The 26,692-nt window shown below is 50.0% G+C and overlaps 1 protein-coding gene across 4 annotated transcripts in view; it reads right to left on the reverse strand.

Annotated features, from left to right (window-relative positions):
• MAP2K4 (mitogen-activated protein kinase kinase 4) overlaps positions 1 to 26,692 on the reverse strand; it is an 839,420-nt gene that overhangs the window by 441,585 nt on the left and 371,143 nt on the right. For all 4 annotated transcript variants that reach the window (XM_078654731.1, XM_078654732.1, XM_078654730.1 and 1 more), the window contains one exon: positions 4,054 to 4,105. In XM_078654731.1, the coding sequence (XP_078510857.1) occupies positions 4,054 to 4,105 (52 nt within the window). The remainder of the gene's footprint in view (positions 1 to 4,053; positions 4,106 to 26,692) is intronic.

Here is a 26,692-nt window from a genome sequence, read left to right on the forward strand (position 1 = left end):
TACAATTTGTTAATGAGGAAGCACATCCTTAATAACTGTCAGAACAAACTACTGCATCAGTACCTGGTGGACTCTCTCCAAGAATTGGGAAATAAGGCAGACAAATGGGACCACATCAGGGCTAAGCAGAAAAACTATGGTGGTGGAGGGGACCAGAAGAAGCAAGATTCCCCAGGAGAAGGTTGGGGAGAAGAGCAAAGACAAAAAGGAGTCTTCTCAAGGTACCCAAAAACCTGCATCTGGGGTTGAGTCCCAAAGCTCCAAGAAGGGAAAAAAGAAACCTTGGTGTTATTTATGTAAAGTAAAGACCATTGGACAAGGGATGTGGATTGTCCAAAGGCCAAGGAACCTACTACCACTACCCCTAAGGCAACTGCTCCCCCCGAGCACCAGTACAGGTGGTAGTACAGCAACCAAGGCATTAGTAGTGTTAACCTTGGGTTCTGAGGTAGGTTCTGACCTAGGGAGAACTCCAACTCAGAATTCCACACCAAGGGCTACAGTAGCAAATGCACCAGGATTTACACGGGACGTTGAGGCTTGGACCAGGTAGCTCTCTGGGCTAGGGCAGTGGGTCAGGAAATTTGGATCCCTTAGAGGGGGGTGGTGGTGACAGGCAATTGTCCCGTTCACAGGAGACTGTGTGCTGGGCTTGGACCAAGGTCTAAGAAGGACGTCAGTACATGCCTCATTGAAAGGGAGAAGCAGTTCTAATGGGGCTACTCCCAGCAGAAGCACTTTTGTCAAGACAGGATTAACTGCCAACAAGGGCAAGCTAAGGTCCAGGACCTCAGCTGCTCTCTGCACCACCATTGTGAAGGATGCTCCCTTCCCCATGGCCATGGTAGGGGGAGAAAGCATGCCTGTATCTGGAGAAATATTCAGTTCACTGGCTTCATCTAGATCCTCACACCTGTCTATTTGTTTATCATAAGGCTGGTCCAGCAACCCCTCCCATTCCTCCCCAAGTCCTAGCCCAAAAGGTCAGGGTTCAGGCTCTCGTCTGGGAGGCATGGCCCCAGTCGGAGTCAGGATGAGGATGGGATAGCGTCGGTAGTGGTACTAGGAGTGTTGGCCTTGGGAGCAGCGTGGAGGAATGTCAAAGTGGTACAATCTGCGCCGATCCATCTGTGGATCCTTGGGGATCGACTGGAACCGGAGCCGCCAGCGTGAATCCAGTAGGGGCCCCTCCTAAACCTACAGGGCCCAAAGGCGCATCTGTGGGAATGGGCTGCCCAAAGATGAGGTGCATGGCCTCATGAAACTCTTTCAATTGGGCAAGGGTCGCCCCAGCTCCTGGAAAATCTGGGAGGAGCGGAGCGGATCCAGGTGCTGGCTCAACCACAGAGACAGGCCTCGAGGGGTGACGCTCCCTAATCTCATTGGCAGACGGACAAAGTGAAGTCGAAGCACGATTCAACTTCTTTTAGTTCTTCTGGGACTTGGACTTACCCGAGTGGCTCAACGACTTGGAGTGCAACGACTACCTCAGGCTACGCAACCACTCCCGGGACCATCCCCTCGACTGGGACCTGGACTGTCACAATCTCGCACATTTAGCTGCCATAAATGAGGGATCGCTCCCTTAAGGCCTTCGGGTGCATGGCTCGGCAGTCAGGGAAGGCCTTCAGGTCATGGTCCTGCTTGAGGCACCAAAGGCATATAAGGTGCTGGTCCGTCTCAGCCATCTGTTGGTGACAGTTGACGCATGGCTTGAAGCTGGCCTTCTTTGATGACATTTCCTACCACACCAGGAAGCCAACCTCAAAAAAGATTTAGAGAAAACATTGAAAAAAACCTAGTCAAAAAGTGACTAGGGGGTAGTGACTAGGGGGTAGCTTTTCCCAGATCTGCGCTGGCTGGCGCAGAAAGAAAAGAACGGAAGTCAGTGTGCCTGGGTGGTGCCGATAGAGGTACTGCGAAGGTCACTTGCGGCATGGCCACGGCCAACGACGCCATGCAAAGCCGAACGGCGCCACCTAGTGGCGAGCAAGTGTACTGCTCACGAAAAAATTCCAGATCCAGTCTGACGCCTGGGGTTGATTCTAAGGTAAGGAATCTGTGGCTAGAAGTCTCTGTTGAATAATATCCCACTGCACTGCACGCTTTATTGCTCAATTCACCTGTGGTTACACCTGGGGTGACACTGTCACTTTGCTGTGCTTCTTCGCAAGGGGATCCTTGTTTTTTGCCTATTCTGCACTGCTGGACCGATTGCTGCACTTTACCACTTTAGTTTAGACTGTGTTATGTCTTGATTTTTAAATTTAAACGGTTAAGGGTTTATTGTTCAGGCTGCAGACTAGTTAGCACTTGAAATCAGTGTGGACATCAACACGGACTTACTTTACAGTGCACTTGATTCCCCTATTAGTGTTGTGGTACAATGCTTGAAAGCAGCTGTAGTATCAGTGGTAAGACAGGAGCCCTATACATTAAGTTTCCTGAGTTTAATATAAGCTTTAAGGGAATCGTCTATTATTTATAGTTATGGCCTGATAGTTTCACTTTAGCTCACGTCCCTTTTGGCTTTTTATAATTGCACTGTTTTGATAAATTATTATAGTCTACATTTCTATATTTATAGTTTTTATTTACTAGATTGATTGAGTATGTGTTCCTTATATGGATGTAATACTTCATACAAGACCATAAATGTTTCCATTAATGAACATGGACACATTACTACTGAGTGCCACTTTTTTCATTGTGCCACTCCTAAAAATTAAAATATTAGAATTAACTCTGTGTGTACCTTATATGGATGTAACACAGATATGGGGACATAAGTGTCTTGACTAGTGAACATGGTCATATTACTTTAATCATTACGCTACTCTAAAAAATGATGATGGCAATAGAAGTAATATCTGTTCTACCTTTACGTAGCTTTATTAATAAAGCATTACTTCTATTTTTTTTAGTTTTTGACATTTACAATAGGTGTATTTGAACGTACCATACATAGTTCCTCAGAAAATATGTTAAACAATTGGGTACGATTTTTCATTTCTTTTGATTTGGGCATCATTTATTGGCAAGACAAAGTGATAACATTTGTTCCACAATTTAACAGCACAATTAAGACCGTGGAAATCTTAAACCCCAGATTTCTTAGGTTGAAGGCTATAATTTAAGTGTTTTTCTACCACATTCCCACATGCTAGTATTAGATCTTGCTTGTAGATTTATTGAATTTGATACTAACTGGCTTAAAGACAAATGATTGCATTTATGAAATGGTATAGAACTTCTGAGTTACACAATAGGAGTTGTACACTATAATGTTGGAGCCTGGTTTTTTGCTTTATTTACTCTCTATAATTCCTTTCAACTAAGAAAGTAGTGTGTTTTTTGTTCAATATTTAAATCTTATTGTTCTCTCTCATAACTAATTTATATTGTTCAACTTTTGAACCTAAAGAATAATTTGAATTATTTTCAAATGAAACCTCTTGACCAGAACAACGTGTCCTCCTAATATAAACAAAACGAGGTGTATTAGGTTCATGTGGTATGTTGTAGCAGTTTCTTTAGCATGTTCCATAGCACAGCCTTAGGAAGCAGGTTAGCTATGCAAGTGGAGCATCCTCTCCACAGATCTATATGAAACATAGAATCCAAAGTCCATTAGTACAACTCAGCCTTTCCACCATCCAATGCAGACAGCAGAGCACCAATAAATTATGGTATAACAAATGAGATCACTATATAATAAATGTTATGAGATATGAAATGTGTATGTGGTCATTCACCTTAAGATCTAATTTTAACAGCTTTGATTCAAGGGCAGTAGCACACTAGGGACACATATTTCAATTTAATACAAAACACTACGGTTCATTTTTTTTTATTCAACACTGCTGAAGAGCACTCAAAAAACCTACAACATGAAGACACATTCCAATAAGGCAGTCTCCAAACACATAACATATTGAGATTAAATACAAGATGAATGAAAAATGTTCTCAGAATGGGAAAACAATGATATAGCACATTCTGGATTTTTGTAACAGCATTAAAAAAAAGTAATGTGGTTTAGTACAGACCTACCTCTATGGATTATTTTCAAGTTTTCTTTTAAGTGGTTTAGTGCTTTCACAGTCTGAAAAGAAGCAGAAATGTAAGCTGTGAAAAATCAGACTTTTGCCATTTTGTTTGAGGACTGCACTAATAACATGGGGAAAGCACAACATCAAGGTACTTACCAATACAATCTGAAGCCATGCTTATTGCACAATCACTAGCATTACCTCTTCTACCAGACAGCACCTCCATCTGGTCCAATGTTGCAAAATAGAGTAAGGTACTAAAGGGTATGTCCTCAAACACAGAGCAGTATTCTGTATGTGAAACTTCGAATCAAGCTCGGAGCGCAGCCTTTGACCCGTATCAACATCTATGCGCCTAACCAGGAGCAATATGCCTTTCTCAGATCCTTCTTGAAAGACCACTTGCTTTCTCCAGAAGGCTCAGTGATTCTTGGGGGCGACCTCAATATGGTGTGGGACCCTATACTGGACCGTAGTGCCGCCACATATCAGACCATAGGGGCAGTGTCAGCTGCTTTGAAGTGGGATCTTACAGAGTCTGGCCTGAAGGACGCCTGGGGGATATCATTCCCCAGGCATACAAGATTATACCTTCCTCTCTCATGTTTACCATTTGTACTCCAGAATTGATTATTGCTTCCTTTCACACTCTCTGAATAAATCCCTAGACTCAGTGGAGATCTCAGACATATCTATATCGGATCATGCCCATTTGATGGTGACCTTCCAAGCCCTGTGTAGACGATATGACGCCCCCTGTATGTGACGTCTCCCTCCCCACGTCCTACGGTAACCAGTAGACTTGGCGGAAGTCCGTCAGGAGATCTACTTTGAGGCGAACATACCCCCAGAACCGCCCGCAGCCATAAGGAGGGATGCTTTTAAAGCCACCATCAGAGGCATCATCTCTTCTATAGCCATTGTCTGTTCCCAAAAACCCATGTGGTCAAGCACAACTTAACCAACGACATTAAGGACTTGGAACACAAAGATCATGCCACACCTTCAAAACGACACAAGAAGCGCCTTGCCATGCTTCGGGGCCAATTGAGACTACTTTGAACTAATAAAGCAGAATGTGCTGTTCTGTCACTTAAGCAGAGATTCTTTGAGTGGGGGGGGGAGGGGACAACAAGGTAGGGACTATCCTAGCACATTGCTAAAACTTATGTCTCCAAACTTAAACATGTAGACAATACCTGGGCCACATCTGAAAGGGATAAGGGTCAGGTCTTTGCCACATTCTACACTGAGCTGTACACCGCAGCCGCCCACTCGTCCAACGAGACTTCCTCTTTTCTCAATGCATGCCCCCTGGACCCTCAACATGTGAAACTACTGGAAGACCCAATTACTTTAGAAGAAATCCACAGAGCATTGAAACAACTCCCAACGAATAAAACTCTGGGACCGGATGGCCTTTCTCCCCCAACTCCAGGACCAACTGCTTCACCTTTTTAATACGTTCTCTGACACAACGGGACTCACCCCCACAATGTCAGAAGCTGAAGTAGTGCCCATACCAAAACCGGGAAAAGATAATTCTTTATATGCACTGCCTACCTACAATAGCACTACTCAATACTGATGCCAAAATATACACTCAGATACTAGCAAACCGCCTAAAGCCTTATTTACCAGGACTTATCGACCCTCCTCACGTGGGGTGCATCCGTTACCGCCAGACGGCTGACAACATTTGGTGAATAGCTCACCTTATTGAAATCAATCAATCAATCATGAACATTTATAGAGCGCACTACTTACCCGGAGGGTCTCAAGGCGCTTGGGGGGGGGGGGGGGGGGGGGGGGTGCTGCTACTGCTCGAACAGCCTGGTCTTCAGCTTCTTCCTGAAGGAGAGGTGGTCTTGGGTCAGGCGCAGGTCTGTCGGGAGGGAGTTCCAGGTCTTGGCGGCCAGGTAGGAGAAGGACCTTCCTCCTGTTGTCGTTCTTCGGATGCGGGGGACGGCGGCGAGGGCGTGACTGGCTGAACGGAGGTGGCGTTTGGGAGCGTAGAAGTTGATGCGGTTGTTGAGGTAGCTCGGGCCTTGATCGTGTAGGGCTTTGTGTGTGTGGGTGAGGAGACGGAAGGTGATTCTTTTGTTGACGGGGAGCCAGTGCAGGTCTCTCAGATGTCCGGAGATGTGGCTGCGTCGGGGGATGTCGAGGATGAGTCTGGCTGAGGCGTTCTGGATCCGCTGGAGTCTCTTCTGGAGCTTGGCGGTGGTTCCGGCGTAGAGGGCGTTGCCGTAGTCCAGTCGGCTGGTGACGAGGGCCTGGGTGACCGTCTTCCTGGTCTCGGTGGGGATCCACCGGAAGATCTTCCGTAGCATGCGCAGGATGTTGAAGCATGACGAGGAGACGGCGTTGACTTGTCTGGTCATGGAGAGGGAGGAGTCCAGGATGAAGCCCAGGTTGCGTGCGTGGTCTGTCGGTGTGGGTGCGGTGCCCAGGGCGGGGGGCCACCAGGAGTCGTCCCATGCGGAGGGCGAGGAGCCCAGGATGAGGACTTCCGTCTTGTCTGAGTTCAGTTTCAGGCGGCTGGTCGTCATCCACTCGGCTACATCTTTCATCCCTTCGTGAAGGTTGGCTCTGGCAGCGGCGGGGTCGTTGGTCAGGGAGAGGATCAGCTGGGTGTCATCGGCGTAGGAGATGATGTTCAGGTTGTGTTGGCGTGCGATGGGCGCGAGGGGGCTCATGTAGACGTTGAAGAGGGTGGGGCTCAGCGAGGATCCTTGAGGGACGCCGCAGATGACTTCGGTGGCCTCTGACTTGTACGGTGGTAGACGGACTCTCTGTGTTCTTCCGTCGAGGAAGGAGATGATCCATTCCAGTGCCTTCTCCTGAATTCCGACGTTGCTGAGGCGCTGCACTAGGGTGCGGTGGCAGACAGTGTCGAATGCCGCGGAGAGGTCTAGGAGGATGAGGGCCGCTGTTTCTCCGTTGTCCATCAGGGCTCGGATGTCATCGGTGGCAGCGGTGAGGGCGGTCTCGGTGCTGTGGTTGGCTCGGAAGCCCGACTGTGAGGGGTCGAGGGATCCATTCGTCTCGAGGAAGGCGGCCAGCTGTTTGTTGACGGTCTTCTCGATGACTTTGGCTGGAAACGGGAGGAGCGAGATGGGGCGGTAATTCTTGAGTTCGGTGGGGTCCGCTGTTGGTTTCTTTAGTAGAGCGCTGAGTTCGGCGTGCTTCCAGCTCTCCGGGAAGGTGGCGGTGTCGAAGGAGGTGTTGATGATGTACCGCAGGTGGGGTGCGATGACAGCGTCGGCCTTGTTGAAGACGTGGTGAGGGCAGGGGTCGGTCGGAGATCCGGAGTGGATGGAGTTCATCATGCGGATGGTGTCATCGGTGCTGATCGGAGTCCAGGCGCGGAGGGTGGTGGTGGGCGGCGTTGTTTTGGGCGTTGTGTGCGATGGTTGAATGCTGAAGCTGTTGTGTATGTCCGCGATCTTGTTGTGGAAGTAGGAGGCGAGGGAGTTGCAGAGGTCTTGCGATGGGGTGATGTCGTTGTTTCCGGCGTTGGGGTTGGAGAGCTCTTTCACGATGTTGAAGAGTTCCTTGCAGTTGTGTGCGTTGTTGTCCAGCCGGTCCTTGAATGCAGTTTTCTTGGTGGCGCGGATCAGTTGGTGGTGCTTCCGGGTGGCAAGCTTGAGGGTGGTCATGTTGTCCGGTGTTGGTTCCCTTCTCCAGACTTTCTCGAGGGCTCGGCAGTTCTTCTTGGAGCTCTTGAGTTCGTCGGTGAACCATGGGGCTTTCTTGCTGCCGGGTCTGCTGGGCGGGGTCCTCAGAGGGGCGAGTTCGTCCGCGCAGTTGCTGATCCACTTCGTGAGGTTGTCGGCGGCCTGGCTGGGGTTCGCTGAGCTGGCGGGAGGGTGCTGACTCAGGGAAGCGGCGAGCTGGTCGGCTGTGATCTTGTTCCAGCTTCTTCGGGCAACCTGTTGCTGGTGGTGGTGGCTCGTCGTTCTTCTGAAGGTGAAGTGGACGCAGCTGTGGTCCGTCCAGTGGAGTCCTGTGGCGTGGCTGAAGGCGATGTCTTTGCTGGATGAGAGGACGGCGTCGAGTGTGTGTCCGGCGAGGTGGGTGGGGGTGGTCACCAGTTGCTTGAGTCCGAGGTTTGCGAGGTTTTCCAGCAGGGTGGTGGTGTTGCGGTCGTCGTTGTTCTCCAGGTGGAAGTTGAGGTCCCCGAGGAGGATGTAGTCGGCTGAGGGGAGGGCGAGCGGGCTGATGAAGTCGGCGATGTCCTCGCTGAATTGTGTGCGTGGTCCCGGGGGTCTGTAGATGAGGGTGCCGCGGAGGGTGGTCTTGGGGTTGACGTGGATCTGGAAGTGCAGGTGTTCGGCGGGTGCGATGGTATCGTCGGTGTTGGTCGTGATGCGGATGGTGTTCCTGTGAATGATGGCGATGCCTCCTCCTGTCTGGTTGACGCGGTCTCTCCGGATGATCTTGTAGCCGTCCGGGATGGCGATGGCGATGTCGGGCGCTGAGGAGGCGTTCATCCAGGTTTCCGTGAGGAAGGCGACGTCTGGGGCTGTGGTGTCGAGCAGGTTCCAGAGCTCGACGGCGTGTCTGTGGACCGAGCGGGTGTTGAGCAGGATGCACTTCAGGTGGATGCTGCTGGTGTTCTGCTTGGTGGATGCTGGTGCAGTGCAGGTCCGGATGCAGGAGAACTTGCAGGACTGGCAGATGAAGGGTCCGTGGGTGCGTCTCGGGGTGGCTCGGTAGCATCCAGGGGTTCGGCCGGCGTTGAGTGCGTTGAGGGTGGCGGCGTCGTACGTCCGGCGGGTGGGCTGGGGTCTGCGGGGGCCAGGGGTCCTGGCACTGGGCGCGGTCCAGGCGCGGACGGGCGCAGACGGGCTTACCTTTGGCGCACCTTCGGCGCTCATTCGGTGCTCCCGCTGCGCGCGTCCGCTGCGCGGCCGCTCTGGGGGCGTCATAAGTAAGGAGCCGGGTGGGCGGGTCAGCTGGGTGGCGGGAGCGGGCCGTCCAATGGGCTGGTGGTGGGCGGGGCCGCAGGGGGGCAGCGGCGGGAACCTCTGGGCGGCAGGCGGTGTCCCTGGGTCAAGCGTGGGAGGCGGGGGAGATCCGGGTGGCCCAGCGGCGGCTGGGTCGCTCTACAGCAGTCAGGAGGCAGAAAGGTCCAAAAGTGAGACATCCCGCCCTGTCTGCCATCCCTCGATTCAGAGAAGGCCTTCGATCGCATTGACTGGCAGTTTATCCGTGCAGTACTCCATAAAATAGGCCTAGGGCCAACAATGATCTCTAAGCTAATGGCCCCTTACACTTCCCTTATAGAGCGATTCTGAATTATTGGTCAACTTAAGCCCCCAATCTTGATTCAGAGGGGTACTAGGCAGGGCTGCCCACTCTATCCTCTCTTGTTTGCTTTGGCAGTGGAACCCCTAGCTATTGCTATCCGCCATAATGGGCATACCCTTTGGGGGCCATGATCATAAAGTATCCCTGTTTTAAGATGACCTAAAACTCTCACTTAGTGCTTCGGATACGTTTATTCAAGCCTTAGCCTCGCTTCTCAACTCCTTTGAAATAGCTTGAGGCTTTAAGATCAACATGTCCAAATCCCACACACTGAATCTCACCCTTTCTACTCCGGATTTACAGAGACTTCAACTTATTACCCCCACACATCGGGCAGACCACTCAATTTGGGCCTCAATTTGATCTCGTTCCTCTTCACCTAGACCCAGGCCAACTGACAAGTCTGTCGTAGAGAAATTAGAGTAGAATTACGATGCTCGAAAAAAACTCCTTATTTCCTGGTTGGGTCGCCTCAATGTGGTAAAAGGGACACTTCTCCCTAAAATTCTGTACCTCTTCCAAAACTTGTCTACCCCAGTTCCTCCGGGAAACATCCAAAGCCTGAAGCGCAACGTTACTTCCTTTATTTGGGGTAAAGGCCGTCCGCGCTTCGCGACTAAAGTGCTTATGCTGTGGAGAAGTGTGGCTCAATGGTTAGAGCGGCAGACCCTGATGCAGAGGTCTAGCCCGGGACCATGGTTCAATTCCCCGCCTCGGTGGGTCTTGGGCTCAAAATTCCACGGACCTGATAATTCTCGCCTCGGTGCCTATTCCAATCATGGAGTCCCACTCTGCAACTCTAGGCAACAGCTTGCTTAATCTCCACAACGGCCCCCACAACGCTAAGGATGCCTGGCCTCCACCTTTGGGGTGCCCAGGAGTGGACACCTCACAGGGAAAGCCAGGATGGGTTCCACAGCGGTATTCATACAAGCGCCTTGAGACCCTTGCGGGTGAGTAGTGCGCTATACAAGTATCAATTTACAATTACATGCTGCCCCAAGACTGCAGAGGCCTTGCATGCCCTAATCTCCTGGAATATTACTGGGCAGCTCATCTTCCATATAAATCTGAATGTGTTGTTCGGGAGAGTGAACAGTATTGGGTCCACATGGATCGGGCAGTCGCTTGCAGACTCTGTGGGACCTGGCATGGCTTCCAGAACAGCCAGAACCCGCAGTGCTTAAGTTGCAACTCCCACAAAAACAGTTCTTGAGATAAGGGACAGGATTGTGGTTTCTAGAGGCATGACAACCTTCCCCTCACCTAACACACATATTGCCCAGAATCCCTTGTCCCCTCCAACCTTACAACCACATGCATTCCAGAGTGGAATCAGGGAGAGTGCCGAGCTATCCAGGACCTCGTTTAAATCTTTTGACCAATGCAAACAATCCTTCCATGTCACTGACCCAGCAGACTTCAATATTATCAACTTCGCCACTGGTTTCTCACTCCCAAATACACTTAAGAAGCCACCAGACCGCTTACACCCTTTAAATCCCTGGTTCGAACCTTTGAAGGCACACGCGGTCTAATTTCTCGAACTTACCATGTGCTACAAAACTCGCAACCCCACTGTCTCCATACATACCAAAAATAATGGCTCATGGACATAGAAGAGGAGCCTTCCCAGCAGAACTGGGAACAACTATGGCGCAACATTCCTAGAATTTATAGGAGCACCTCTCAGCACGAATCAGCATATAAGCTAATGACTCGCTGGTATACATCCCGCACTTCTACAGGAAATCCTTCCTGCCCCTACCCCCTCTGCTGGAGATTGCAATCGGCAACAGGAGACTTTCTCCATATATGATGGCCGTGCCCCCTTGTGACTGTGTTCTGGAAAGAGGTCCTAAGCCACATCAAAGACACTGTGGAGTTCCCTATCTCAAACTCCCCCTTGGTGTCGTTACTGGGCATGAGACCAGCACAACTCAAAGCCATGATGCTCTCCGATTGGCACCTTGTCATGCAGATGTTGGTAGCTGCAAAACAAACTATAGCCCTTCATTGGAAGAAAACACTTCCTCCCCCAATACCTGCCTGGTTCTTAAGCATATGGCATGTCATGGAAGAAAACAAGTTACTTACCTGTAACTTTGGTTCCCCAGTATTGGTAACTTTCATAGATTCCCATGCTTTGTATCATTCCCCGTCGTCGGACTGGGAGTCTCGGTAATAAAAAATACCATAGTAGTAGGCACAAAAGAGAAAGGAAAGGCCTAGGCCTCATTCCCTTTTGTAGCATATCAGCCTCTTTTTGTAAAAGAGACCAAACTCTAGGCATCAGCCAATCAGAAGAGCCTCACCCTTAGAACCTTCCTGAAGGAACCTCAGAGCCTCAGATTTTCATAGCCGTTGTGTGCTAGACACCATACTTGCTTAAGGCTGAGCTTTCCCCGGGGAGGTGGGTGGGCGCATGGGAATCTATGAAAGTTACCAATACTGGGGAACCAAAGTTACAGGTAAGTAACTTGTTTTCTTGCCCCAGTATTGGAACTTTCATAGATTCCCATGCTTTGTATCAGAATAGCAAGCAGTAAACCTCATAAACACATTTTGTAAAGGAGTACATCATAACATTAGAAATGAAAGAACAAAATGTGTTACCCATGGAAGGTGGGATAGAAAGGAAAGCTCACCAATCACATGAAGAGGTTCCTCAGGACAGCCTGGCCCACTGCTGCGTCGTCCTGTTGCAATGACTCTAAGCAGTAATGCTTAGTGAACGTGTGCACGCTGCTCCAGGTAGCAGCCCTGCAAATGTCCTTGATATGCACCCCCGCAAAGAGGGCTGTAGAAGATGCCACTGACCTCGTTGAGTGAGCACGGATCCTGCCCACCAGAGGTTTTCCTGCTATCTTGTGGCAATGCAAAATAGCACTTGAAATCCATCTGGAGATCCCTTGTTTGGACAGAGGAAGACCTCTGTTCGGACCGCCGAAGGCAATGAACAACTGCGTAGACTTTCGAAAGTCCTTGGTCCGGTCAATGTAGAATTTGAGACATCTTTGTAAATCCAGAGTGTGCAATGTCTTTTCCGCTGGAGTGACTGGGTTCGGAAAAAATGTTTTTAGAATCACTGGCTCATTTAGGTGAAAGTCTGTAGGTACACCTTGGGGATGAACCTGGGGTTTGTCCGCAAGATGACTGTGTTCTTTTTGAACTGCAAAAACGGTTCCTGGATAGTAAGGGCCTGCAATTCCCCCACTCGCCTTGCGGAAGTGAGGGCCAAGAGCAAAGCTAGCTTCCATGACAAGAATTTCAGGTCTGAGCGTTGAATCGGCTCAAAAGGACCCTTCATCAGTTGAGCCAGGACTAAGTTCAAATGCCACGTCGGAGGAGGAGATCTCACTGGCGGAAAGACCCTGAACAGGCCTTTGAGGAATTGCTTGACAATTCTTGAAGACCATAACGAAGGACCAGAATCAGATCTTCTGAATCTCGAAATTGCCGCCAAGTGGACCTTGATTGTAGAATGAGACAGATTAGACTTAGCTAGCGAGAGTAGGTAAGGCAGGAGTTGATGAGGTTTTGAGGTGAACGGATCAACCTTTTCTTTTTTGCACCAAATACAGAACCTTCTCCATTTAAGTCTGTATGTTCTGTTTGTTGAAGGCGCCCTTGCTTGGGAAAGGATGTCCTTGATCTCCTTGGAAAGAGGGACATTCATGTATTCTCGCTGGTCAGGAGCCATGCCGTCAGGTGTAATGACCTTGGATCTGGGTGCCAAACCTGTCCTTCGGACATTGTCAGGAGATCCGGAACAGCCTCCAGACCTATTGGAGGAACTAGCGAAAGCAGATGGAGCTCGGTGTACCAAAACTGTCTGGGCCATGCCGGGGCAATAAGGACCAGCTTGCAAGGCTCCGTCTTCACTTTCCTGATGAGGCGTGGAATCAGGGGAATTGGTGGAAACGCATAAAGAAATCTCCCCGTCCAGGCTATTGAGAGGGCATTGCCTAATGAGCCTTGATGGTGGAACCTGCTGGCGTAGGCTCGGCACTTCTTGTTGGTTGGCGTCGCAAATAGGTCCACCTCTGGCGTGCCCCATGTTTGAAAGAGCCGATCCAGAACCTGTTGTTTCAGCTCCCACTCGTGACTGTCAGAAGTGAGTCTGCTCAGTCTGTCGGCGCCCTCGTTTAGCGCCCCTGGTAAGTGTTCCGCCCTTAGAGAAATTCCGTGAAGAATTGTCCATTCCAGAATCTGTTGAGCCTCTTGCGACAAGGGAAGTGACCTCGTACCTCCTTCCTTGTTCACATAATGCATAGCCGTGGTGTTGTCCGTCCTGACTAGCACCTGTGAACCCTGGAGACGTGGAACAAAGGCTTGAAGCGCAAGCCTGATCGCTCTCAGCTCCAACAGGTTGATGTGTAGCTTTTGGTCGCTTGGAGACCAATGGCCGCTGATCTGCAGATCCTGCATCACTGCTCCCCATCCCTCCAATGACGCATCCGTCGTCAGTATGTGAGGTGATGGGACGTTTGCGAAGGATAGACCTTGGCATAAATTGTCCTGATGCGACCACCAAAGTACTGCCTCTTTCATCTCTCGAGTGACAATCACTTTGTCGTCGAACGATCCGCGGACTTGCTGCCACTGAAGGTCCAGTAGCTCCTGCAGGGGACGCATTCGCAATCTGCAGTGCGGAATCAGGGGCATACATGATGACATCACCCCTAGCAGCGACTTGTAGCTGCGTACAGAAAGACACTTTTTTCTTCGAAGGCTTTGAGCCAATAGTTGTAGTTTCAGTATCCTTTCTCGAGTCGGGAAAGCCCTCGAGAGCCTTGAATCCAACACTGCTCCTAGGAACCGTGCTCTCCTTGAGGGCACCAGCACGGATTTGTCTCTGTTCAAGGTGAGACCCAGATTTTGGAACAGATTGGTGCAAGCCTGCACCGCGTCCTGCGCCAATGCTCTGGTCGGGGCCTTTAGTAACCAATCGTCCAGGTAAGGGAAGACCTGGAAGTGGTTCTTTCGCAGAAATGTCGCCACCGGTGCCAGCACCTTCGTAAAAATCCTTGGGGCAGAGCGAAGGCCGAACGGCAGAACTCTGAATTGAAAATGGCTCTTGGCTACTGTGAAGCGTAGGAACCTTCTGTGTGCTGGGTGAATCGGGACATGGAAGTACGCGTCCTCCAGATCGAGCGTGGCCATGAAGTCCCCCGGGCTGATCATCTTGAAAACGTCCTGTAAGGACACCATCCGGAAGGACAGGGAGATGAGATAGGTATTTAGCTCCCTGAGGTCCAGGATGGGGCGCCATGTTTCTAGCGTCTTTCTTACCAGGAAGAATCTGGAGTAGAATCCCTGGCCCTGTTGGTTGGAGGGGACCGGCTCTATCGCCCCCTTGCGGAGCATTTGTTGGGCTTCGAGTCTTAAGAGACGTAGATGTTTTGATGGAATTAGTGCTGGGGGCCTGGGTGGAGGTACTTCCATAAATTCCAGAGTATGTCCTCGTCTTATGATGTTGAGCACCCAACGGTCCGATGTAATTTGGGACCAGTTCTGAAGGAATTATGATACCCTGCCTCCAACTGAAGATCTCCTGGAGGAGGGAACAGTAGGCAGAGCCAGGAGGCCGCTATTGGTGTTTGGACGAATCCCGTCCACGGGCAGCCTGCTTGCCCTTGTTGTAAGGTCTTGAGTAACCTGAAGATTGCCCTTGTCTTTGCTGGTATGACTGGCGGTTTGGTTGGTATCCAGAGCTGTTCGAAGAATAACGCTGCTGCTGGTATGAACCTCTGTAACCACCTCCTCTGCCTCTCGCACCTCGAAACGGAGTCTTGCGATACTGGAGGGTTCCCAGCGATCTAGCTGTTTCGGTATCCTTCTTGATCTCCTGAAGAGTATCATCGATCACTTTACCGAAGAGGGCCTCGCCATCAAAAGGCAGATCAAGGACCTTATTTTGGATTTCTGGTCTGAACCAAGTCGCCTTCAGCCATCCCTGGCGTCTCAACACTGCCGCTCCTGCCAAAGCACGAAAGGCCGTTGTGGCAATGTCCATGGCACAGTCTATGATCTCCATAGAAACCGCCTCACCTTCTTGCAAAGTCTTCTTCGCTTCTAGCCCTGACTCCGGTGGAAGTTGTTCCAAATATGGAGCTACATCGCACCATAACTGGCGATCATATCGTCCCAATATTGCCAAAGCATTGGCGGCGCGAATCAGAAGGCTAGCTATTGATGAGAACCGCCTGCCCGTGTTATCCAGCCGGCGTCCATCCTTGTCAGGAGGGGCCGTCAATGGAGCAGAAGGGTTCCGTGACTTCCTTTGCGCTGCCTGCGAGATTACAGAGTCAGGCTTGGGATGCCCTGTTAGCGCTGCAGGTCCATCTTCTGGTGCCTTATACTTCTTATCCAAGCGCGGTAGCACAGGGACCACCGTCGCTGGGTTCTTCATTGTCTTCAAACCATCCTCCCATAAATGATCCACAATCGGGATCGACTTTGTCGTTTTACGGTGAGTTTCTTTAAAATCGTATAAGAAACAGTCCGTCGTTTGAGCTGGCAGTACCAATTTAAATCTTCCAGCTGCTCGTTCCATCAGCTGATGAAAACTGCCGATGTCAGCGGGAGGAGAATCACCTAAGTCCTGATGAGGCGAAGCTTGATCTGGGATGATGTAATCATTGTATTCATCACCATCCTGATCTGAGTCCTGATTATCATCTGATGACACATTATCATCCTCGTTCTGATCCCCCTCCGGATCATCGGTTGGCTCCGACGTAGCCTGAGGCACTGGCCGCTGCGGTTGAGGAGGAGTGAGTATCGGGTGGATTGGAGGCACCACAGATGATTGGCTCGTCACAGGTGATGATGGAGCAGACCTACGTGGTACTGGTCTGTCAGCTTTCGACTTGTAGTCATGCAGCATCTTGTGCAAGTCATACAGGAATGTTGTCGGAACCGAAACCATGTCTTGTGGCTCATAGTTCCTAGAGTGGGCCGTCTGTTGATATTCGCCCCCGCCTTGTACATATGCCTCCTCCGAATCTGTGTCCTGACTCTTGATGAGAAGCTGAGATGGACTATTGGCATAGTCAAAAACATCCTGTCCGTCTCCCTCAGAGTCCTCCTGGTCCAACAGCATAGTGGGTGATAATGAGGTCACCCTTCTCGGGGACGTCATCTCAGGCGTGATTCGTGTCAAAGAAATCGTCACCCGTCTCTCCGCAGCCAGTATCGTCGGTTGTTCCGTCGGCGCAGGAGAAATCCTCGTCGACGATATAGGAATCACTGATGTCGTCGTCGACGCCACCGACGACGAGCCCGCCGTCGATGTAGATATGGTTGTCGTCGTCGATGCACTCGTCGACGACATGACCGTCGTCGATACCGTCGTCGACGTCGTCAACGACACTGCCGTCGTCGCCATCGCCGATGATGGTTTCTTCGTCGACGATGAGGTTGGTACACTCTCCGTCGACCCTGCCGTCGACGAGCTTTTCTTCGACGACGACGGAGGTTTCGTCGGGGCCAACTGTATCTTGGGCTTCATTTTCGTCGTCGACGGAGCCACCGTCGACGAAGTCTTCGTCGTAGAGGACTTTGAACTCCTCTCTGAAGAATGTGAAGAGGGTTTTTTGAAGGCTGGGTCTGTCTTCTCACCCTTAGGAGGCGAAACCAGTTCTGCCTTGTCAGTCCCACTTTGGTGAGGGGAACTTCCTGAACCCCGGCCCTCAGACTCCCTGGGGCGTGCTGGCGCTTCAATGCGCGAGAAGTAGCTCGAACCCTCGAGCGGGGACTGGGGCTTGCTGGCGCTTCAATGCGCGAGAAGTAGCTCGAACCCTCGAGCGGGGAATGGGGGCTTGCTGGCGCTTCAATGCGCGAGAAGTAGCTCGAACCCTCGAGCGGGGACTGGGGGCTTGCTGGCGCTTCGAGCGCGTGGAAGAAGAGATTGAGAGTTACCTCTCCCGAGGGACCGCTCACCTGAAAACGAATCACGGACTTCACGGCGGATTCGAAATATCTGACAGCCTCCATCAGTTCCCGGTCCGTCTTTAAACTGTTCCTTCCGTGTGCCCGCCTCGCGCATGCGCCGCGCGCAGCATGACGGGAGATGTAGTTCCCGCCGGGGTTAGTGTGGGGATTGTAGTTCGGGTATGGCGGGACCAGCGCTGTTAATGCTATGCCATGATCCGTGTCCTAACACCTTCTTGAGGAAGCAGATGACGCCGATTCTTCCTCATCACTGGAAACCCCATGTTTCCTTTCCTTCTGCCTCTGCAGCCATGTAAGAAGTCTTCCAGCACGATCTCTCAAGGTCTTGGTGGAGAGAGTGCGGCAAATCTTACAGTCCTCTGCCTTGTGATCTGGATAAAGGCAGTAGATGCAAGCCATGTGTTTATCCTCCACAAAAAGCCTCTTCTTCCCACAGGTGGAACAGGGCTTGAAAAGGGCTTTCTTCTTCTCAACCTCAGACATCTTGAAGAAGGAGAGAGTCTCTGAAGTAATCTGAAGAAAATCCTGAAGAAATAACTGTAGAAATGTTGTAGAAAGAGTTGAAAATAGAGCAGAGCTCAATGGAGACTCCCTAGCACAACGTGCGGTAGAAAATCTGAGGCTCTGAGGTTCCTTCAGGAAGGTTCTAAGGGTGAGGCTCTTCTGATTGGCTGATGCCTAGAGTTTGGTCTCTTTTACAAAAAGAGGCTGATATGCTACAAAAGGGAATGAGGCCTAGGCCTTTCCTTTCTCTTTTGTGCCTACTACTATGGTATTTTTTATTACCGAGACTCCCAGTCCGACGACGGGGAATGATACAAAGCATGGGAATCTATGAAATTTCCAATACTGGGGCAAATGGAATTTCTGACAGCTCGCCTCACTCGCACGGAAATCAAATTCAAACATACTTGGCAACCACTTATAACTCATCTCCACCAAACTGCACATGCCCGCTATGTCCCCCCTAGGCTGGGTGCTCTTCAACTTTTTTAGGACTCTCTACTCCCAAAGATCGCCCGACGAGACTCCTTGAAGTTGGAGGCGGACGGTGGCCCCCTCTTAATAAACAACATACATGGGTGTAAAGGATTGCCCCTAATCCCCCTTCCCCAAAACTGACTTGGCCTCCCACAAACCCTATATATTCCTGGTTTCCCCGGGTTCTTATTTTAAATGTTTTTATGTTACATTCTCGTAAACGATACATCAATCGAAGCAGCTGATGCTACTTTGGCCTCACCGGGGCCTTCTTAGACTCTTTGTTTACTTTGGCCTTACACTACTTTTCCTGCTTAACTTGATGTAATCAAGCACACATTTACTGTGTGGTAAGGAACGAAAGCCAGTACTTATTTCATCCCTTGGACTTTCACAAGTCCCAGAGCAAGTAAGGTTTCCTTTATGAAGGTGATAATCTTATCCAGGCTGTTGAAGCAGAATGAATTTACAAGCTATGTAAAGTAAAATGTATAGTCGCAGGCAGGGAGACCTTCCATTTCGTAATAATGCAGGAAGGGACAAAATGCTCAAAAATGTCTCAAGATAGTTATGGCTTGCTGGAGTTTCTCCCACTGTCTTTATATAACTGGACCAAGGAGTGGGCCTTGACAGGGAATGAAATATGTGCTTTTCATTGCACTGCTCCAAATCCCTAGTTAAAAGCTTGTCTTGACCACATCTACACAGATTTAAAGTGTAGGGTTGATCTTTAGCAGCCCTGGGGCTGCTGAGGGCCTTTGAACAAACTGGCGCTACAGCCCAACAGAGCTCACAAGAGTACCAAATAAACCCATTAGTAATAACAAGCACATAAAAGTTGCTTCTATGAAGAAAAAAAAATCTGCAGGAAACAGAAATGCAACATTTTGAGTGCCAAAACCTTGTCACTTCTTACATACATAAAGGAAGCCCTCTTAGCACACATGGAAAGTGTTATTAGGAGAGCTTTTTAGATGACATTTTCAAGCTTGCATCCTGTTCTATTTTTGCAAATTTAAATCCAGCCAATCTTTTAGGCATCCACCTACATTTAGCTGTTTATTTTATTCAGATGATATCTGGGAGGGTGCAGAAACTTACATTTTCTGAGAGGAAGCTGAAAGTTCTAGCTGAACAGGTAGTCAGAGAAGAGCCTAACTAGAGTGATTGAAGACAAGTGCAAAGGAGAAGGACCAGTTATGGCAGATTGTGACTGATAAAGTAGATGCAAACTCTACTTTTGCACATACAGCAGAAAAGTTCAGTAAAACATTTATTGACCCAAAGAGGAGAGTGAGAGAACTGCTGTCTAAACACAGGAGCGACACCCTGGTCACTGCTGGAGGTCTTGCACCCAAATTAAAACTTGAACCCTGGGAGAAAACTGTGAGCACCATCAATAATCCTGCAAGAAATGCTGGTGGTGCTGGGGCCAGAGGGGACATTGGTTGTAGTAAATGTTATCATAATATTACTATAATTGTGAAGAATACTTTGAAAATGCTATCTGTGATATGTAAACTACAAATCCTAATGAAGCATTACTGTGCGGTAACACAACACCAGTACCTTGCAATCAATACTTTAAATGGAGTCAATTTTTTGATTTGTACCAGACGTGCCAGTTTTAGAAAAAGATGGTTAGCTATAGCTATTTAACTAATGGTCCCAGTTTAATAAAAAGATGGTTAGCTATAGCTATTTAACTAATGGCCTAAACAGATAATAACGGATGTAGGTTTTGACATCTGAGTGTGGTGTAAATGAACAGAAGTTGTTGTTGGTATAAAGTTATGGAAGTGACAGATATTAAGGAATTGATTAGCAGGATTCTTCAAACAGTCATTAAAGACAATGGAGAGAAAACTTGTGTTTAGTTTAAATGTAATATACCTATTAAACATTCACTTACATAGACTGTTTGAAATATGCAGGATATATTTTAGACGTATGTTTTGAAGAACAAGTTACTTACCTTTGGTAACAATATTTCTGTAAGAGACATATCTTAGTCATAGATTCCTTACCTTAGAGTTACCCCAAGGTGTCAGACTGGATCCGGAGAATTTTTCTTCAGCAGTACCCCTGTGCGTAGGTAGGTGGTGTTGGTCAACTCCGCGTTCGTCGTGATCGCCGGAATGACGTTGCGGGACCTACTTAGACGCCACCCCTGGAAACTGACGTCAGTTCTTTACACGAAATTCCACGCCGGAAGCGCAAAGTCATGCAAGACACTGACCACTGGTGCACAAAACTAGTGGCCCTGAAAGTCACAGAATGGGGAGGATGGGTGGGGCTATAAGGAACGTATAACTAAAACATGTCTCTTACAGATATATTGTTACCGAAGTTAAGTAACTTGTTCATCTGAAAGAGACTATTAGATATAGATTCCTTACCTCAGAATAGTGAACGCGTGCAATGATGCCCACGTGGCTGCCTGGCAGATGTCACTGAGGGGGACTCCACGTCCCAAAGTAGTAGGGCTGCTGTGGCCCTGGTGGAATGGGCACACAACCCTACTGGAGGCTCCTTTTTCCCCAAAGAATAACAGATTTTAATGCAAAGAACGACCCATGATGAGATGGTTCGTTTTTGCACGGCCCGACCTTCTTGGAGCCCACATAGCCAACAAAGAGCTGATCATCCACCCAGAATTGTTTTGTGCGATCCAGATAAAATGAAAGCGCGTGTTTTGGATCCAGACGGTGGATCCTTTCCTCCTCTTTAGAAGGATGCGGGGCAGGAAGAAGGTAGGCAAAGTGATGTTCAGTCCTATGTGGAAAGAGGTAACCACTTTGGGAAGAAAGGAAGGTCTAGACGAAGGACGACCTTGTCTGGAGGAACAGCAAGGAAAGGAGGTTTAGAGGAAAGAGCCTGAAACTCACTCTCCCTGCGAGCAGAGGTGATGGCAACGAGAAAGCAGTCTTTAAGGTCAAGAGTCTGAGAGGACAATTATGTAGTGGCTCGATAGGAGCACACATAAGGGAAGTTAAGACCAGATTCAAGTCCCACTGGGGCATTACGAAAGGAATAGGAGGAAAGAGATGAGTAATGCCCTTAAGAAATCTATTTACAATAGGGGACTTGAAAAGAGAAGGCTGATCAGTAAAGCGAAGAAAGGCCGAAATGGCAAAAGATAGCCTTTAAGGGTAGTCAGTTCGGAGGATCGATGACCATGTTCAAGAGCTTGGGATACTAGACTCTTCGTGCCCAATCCGGAGCAACCAGAATGACTTGGGCCCGGTCACGCTTCAACTTCTTCAGCACTCTGGGCATTAGTGGTATAGGCGGAAAGGCGTATAGAAGACCACAATTCCACTTGTGACGAAAAGCATCGCCGAGCGAGTTCCGCCTTGGAAATTCCAACGCGCATAACTGCTGACATTGTGTGTTCTCTTTGGTGGCGAACAGATCTAACCAAGGCTCTCCTCACTGCTGAAAGAGACCTTGCACCAAATCTGAGTGAAGACGCCATTCGTGATCCATCATGCACCAGTGGCTTACTTCGTCCGCCCTGGCGCTCAGAGAACATGCCAGGTGTGGAACCACTAGGGACAAGCCCTGATGTTCCAGCCGCGTCCATAGGCAGAGTGACATAGGGTCCACGACTCCACCCCACCCTGTTTGTTACAGTACCACATGCCGGTGGTGTTGTCTGTGAACACCTGCACTACTCTTCCTTTGACAGAAGGAAGGAATGCTTTCCGTGCAAGATGGATCACCTGGAGCTCCAGCGCGTTGATGTGGAGTCCGTACTCCGCCAGAGACCAGAGGCCTCTGATCTTCGCCTCTCCCAAGTGGCCGCCCCATCCCAGAAGTGACGCATCTGTGACCGCAGTGAGGTCTGGTTGGGGAAGGGAGAGGGATCTGCTGTTGACCCAATCCTGGTTCGTTAGTGTTGGACTTGGCCCTTTTTGCAGGGTCATCCCTGAACTTTTTGCCTTCCTCCTAGTCTTTTTTATGACATGGTGTTGGTGGTTCTAGGACTCAGGGCACTTTAGCACTGCTGTCCAATGTAAACTATGTGCGCTCTCTGTGGTAAACATGGTAAGATTGGTCTACACCTGTTTGGCATAGTTATTTACCTGTAAGTCTGTTGTAAAGTGGCATCTCAGAAACCCAGGGCTGGTAAATTGAATGATACTGGTGGGCTTGCAGCGCTGATTGCGAAACCCACAAACGTAGCCTTTCAAACCTGTCTCAGGCCTCTGCCATTGCAGGGTCTGTGCACACAGTGTTGCTGCCGCTGTGACGAGGCACCAAAAGTGTGTGCCATGTCTGTGACCCCCCCTTTTACTGCATGTTAGTCACCCTTAAGGTAGGCCCTAGCTAGCCCTATGGGCAGGGTGCATTGTAGGTAAAATGTAGGACATGTACCTTAAGTGTCCTGGTAGTGACAAACAGACATTTTGGTTTCTCACTGCTGTGAGGCTGCCCTCCCATAGGAATGCATTGGGGATTCCCTGATAAGTGTTTCAGTGGTAATTTCAGATATGAGAGGAGCAGCGTGGTCAAGTTTGGTATGTTTGGATTAGTAATAATAAATGCTGCGCAATGGTGTGTGCAGATTTATAATCACTATTTTAGAAATGCCACTTTTTGAAGATGACATTTCTGTGTGCTATTTGTCTGCCTGCATGCCTGATGTGTATTGCATGTCTGGCTCTGGAGTGACAGGGTCTGGTAAAGTGTGTGTGGCTCCAAGGACGATAGGGTGAGTCAGCGCTAGGCTGAATAGGAGATCTGCATTTAGAGTAGTGGGAGTAGTAGTCCCCTGACCCTGAATAGGTCTGTGCCTGGATAGGTGAATGCTGGCTCCGCCCCCCTGTGGTGTGTGTATGATGTCCGAGCCCCCACCTGACAAAGGGGTAGAGGAGTCCTGTTAACGAAGTGCTCCAATACCCCCAGAACCAGTTGGGACTGGTTCCCCCAGCCCTGTGTCAGGGCAGAACAAAGGACAATGTGGTATAAGTACTGGGGTTCTGACCCCATGATTTGTGCTTGCTTCCTTGTGTGTAGATGGACTTGCTGGGCCCCAGGAAGAACCACCACAAGGGACTGCCTCCCTTCTGGAGGTATATTATAGATTTTGGGGTTGAACCCATATAGTCAGTGGGACCTGGGTAATTGCTCGGTATATAAAGAAAGGGTCCCAGACAGTACACAACAAATTACTAAATTCAAAGTTTGATGAGTTGAATTATTTCAAAGAAGATCGAATCAAGGTTCGATCTTCTTTGAAATAATTCAACTCATCAAACTTTGAATTTAGTAATTTGTTGTGTACTGTCTGGGACCCTTTCTTTATATCCCTGCTGGAGGGCCCTGTGTGCTGGCCGGCTTGGGCCCAGCTTTTGCCCCTCTGAAGTTGTTGGACTCCAGGTCTGCCAACAGAAGAGGAATGCGCGGGCTCTGCCGCGCTGGGCTGCGTCGTATCCCGACGTGGGGATTCCCCGCATTTCTAGAAGACAGCGCATGGGGCGGGAGCCTACCCGGCCTGTGGTGTTTATTTATAAGTGGGAGCCCACCCCGCATTCGCCAGGAGCCACCGCCGTGATCATGGGGAGCGGAAGTCAGGAGCCCCTGCCCGACTGTGGACGTGACAATGACAGGAAGTGCCAGAAGGAGAGCGGGAGCCTACCCCACCTCCGTCAGCAGAGGAATTTCCCGTGTTTCGGCAAAGTGAAGGATAGGCCCCGAGGGCTAACCGGACGCCAAGAAGAGGAGACCGGAGCCTTGCAGGTTCCCTGCCAGAATCTTGCTGGGAGACTGCGTCCCCGATAGAAGAGCCCCGAGAGGAGGGGCTTGCCCGGAGCCTAGAGAGGTCCCAGCACAGAGTTTCCCGCGTTGGACAAAACGGAGGAGTCCAAAGCCCCGGTGAGTGGGGCAGTGCGGAGCGGTTTTGTCGCTCCCTGAGGTACAGTGGTGCGGAGTTGTGGACACAGCTGCACTGCAAGAACGTGGGGCAATATTGTTTTTAGAGTCCCAGTCGGGGCTCAGGAGGCACAGCAGTGCCAAAGGTGATTTCTCAGCTGCACCGCAGGAGGGCGGCCAGCTGCAACAAGGGGGCATTTTCTTTTCCTGCTAAGGAAGGGGTGAGTTTCACCCCCCTGCCCCAGTGCGCTACGCACGTTGTTCTTGCTGCCAAGGCAGCCAAAGGGGCCAGTGGAAGGCCCCAGTTACGCCCTGACATTTAGGAAGGCCAGTCGGCCTGGGGTCAGTGTGGGTAGGGCGCAAGGCCCTAATGTGATGCTTACAGAGACTGCATAATGTGTTATGCCTAATGTGGTAATGCCTATTGCAAATGTCATGCTATGATGTTTTTGGCCCAAAGTGATGTAGATCTAAAGCGTTTATGTTGCAGGTGATAATGCGAAGTACAATATTGTACCAGTAGTTACTGGTTGTGTTTTATATTTGCTACTTGTGCTCGATTGGCCCTGTCATGTATATAATCCCCTGTGAATATTGCCTAGTGGCAGTTGGCACAGTGTATATGTGTGATTATGATTCTAATGTGTTTTTGGATAATACAAAGACTAGTGTGTGTGTGTGTTGCGTGTGTGTTGCGTGTGTGTTGCATGTGTGTTGCATGTGTGTTGCATGTGTGTTGCATGTGTGTTGCATGTGTGTTGCGCAAACGCTTTACACATTGCCTCTGGGATAAGCCTGACTGCTCGGACCAAGCTACCAAGGGGGTGAGCCAGGGTTATCTTCAGCGTGTAACTCCCTTGCCCAGTCTAGAGTGGTAGTTTCTGCCTGGTTTAGGCGCAAGCCCTAGCCAACCAGAAATCCAATTTCTAACAGTTAGCCACTGCAACTGGTGTGCAGTGCCCTCCGAGATCTGCACGACATCTGAAAGGGTCCCCTGATGCTGCGCCCACTGAACTTCAGGTCCCACAGCAGAGCCTGCATGTACCACCTGGCATGGTCCACCAACAGGATGCAGGAGGCCATGAGGCCCAGCAGCCTCAGGGTCATGCTCACCGAAATCCGGGATAGGGTGTGTAACATCAGTATCATAGCTCAAATATCCCAGACTCGCCGCTCAGGAGGAAAGGACCGAAACTGTGCTGTATCCAGAATTGTTCCGATGAAAAGGAGCTTCTGAGAGGGAATCAGGTGTGACTTCGGCAGGTTGATAGTGAACCCCAGCGAGTGCAGGAGGTCCGCCGTACTCTGGTGGTAGGAACCGACAGCCTGGGGTGATCCCGCCTTCAACAACCAGTCTTCAAGATAGGAGAAGACTGGAACTACTGATCTGCGCAGATGAGCTGCGACCACCACCATCACTTTCATGAACACCTGAGGGGCGCTGGTAAGGCTAACTGGGAGAACGGTAAACTGAAATCTCGTGGCCTACCGTGAACTATAGGTAACGCCTGTGGGTTGGCAGAATGAGGATGTGTAAATAAGCATCCTGCAAGTCCAACGCTACCATCCAGTCTCCAGGGTCGAGGAAAGACAGGACCTGAGGTAATGTCAACATTTTTAACTTCTCCTTCTGGAGTAAGGGGTCCATGTCCCTGAGATCCAAGATAGGATGCAGGTAATTGTCCTTCTTCGGCACTAGTAAGTAGTGGGAGTAAAAACCACAACCTACTTCTGGGACAGTGACTCGCTTGATAGCTCCCTTGGCCAAGAGAGATGTAACTTTATAATGAAGAAGGACCAAGTGATCCTCCGACATGCAATGGATTGTTGGTGGCATGGAAGAAGTGGTAGTCTCGAAGGGAATAGCCCCTTCGGACCATCTGTAAAACCTTCCTGTCCGACGTGATGTTGTGACAGTGGGGGAGGTGATGGCGGATCCTGCCGCCCACTGGCAACTGGTGGCCCTGAAATGTCGGAATAGGAAGGCTTAGAGGCCGCTGCAGGGGGAGAGGGGGCACTAGTGGACTGGCCCGCAAGCTGGCCCCCAAAACCACGGCTTTGGGTCCCACGTCCTCGGCCGTGCAGAGGCTGGGTGGCTTGTGCGGCCTGTAGCCCTGGGCTGAACGTGGTGGAACTTCCATAGCTACGAAAGGGGCGAAAGGCAGGCTGCACAGGACGAGAGGTGGCAGCAAGGCCCAAGAATCTGGCCGTAGCTCTAAAGTCCTTGAAGCGTTCAAGCGCATGGTCTGCATTGTCACCAAACAGACGACAGGCATTAAAGGGCATGTCCAAAAGAGTTGATTGGGCAACCCCAGAAAAGCCAGTAGATCACAGCCAGGCGTAGCGTCTCAGGGCTACTGACGTAGAAATCGTTCTACTCAGCGAGTCGGCGGTGTCCAGCCCACAGCGGATGGTGAACTTTGCTGCATCTCTCCCCTCCGCAACTGCACAGGAAAGTGTAACCCGGGCTTCCTCTGAACACTGCAGCAGCACCTGCGCAATCGTAT

Source organism: Lissotriton helveticus, chromosome 7 (assembly GCF_964261635.1).
Source record: "Lissotriton helveticus chromosome 7, aLisHel1.1, whole genome shotgun sequence".
NCBI lineage: Eukaryota > Metazoa > Chordata > Amphibia > Caudata > Salamandridae > Lissotriton > Lissotriton helveticus.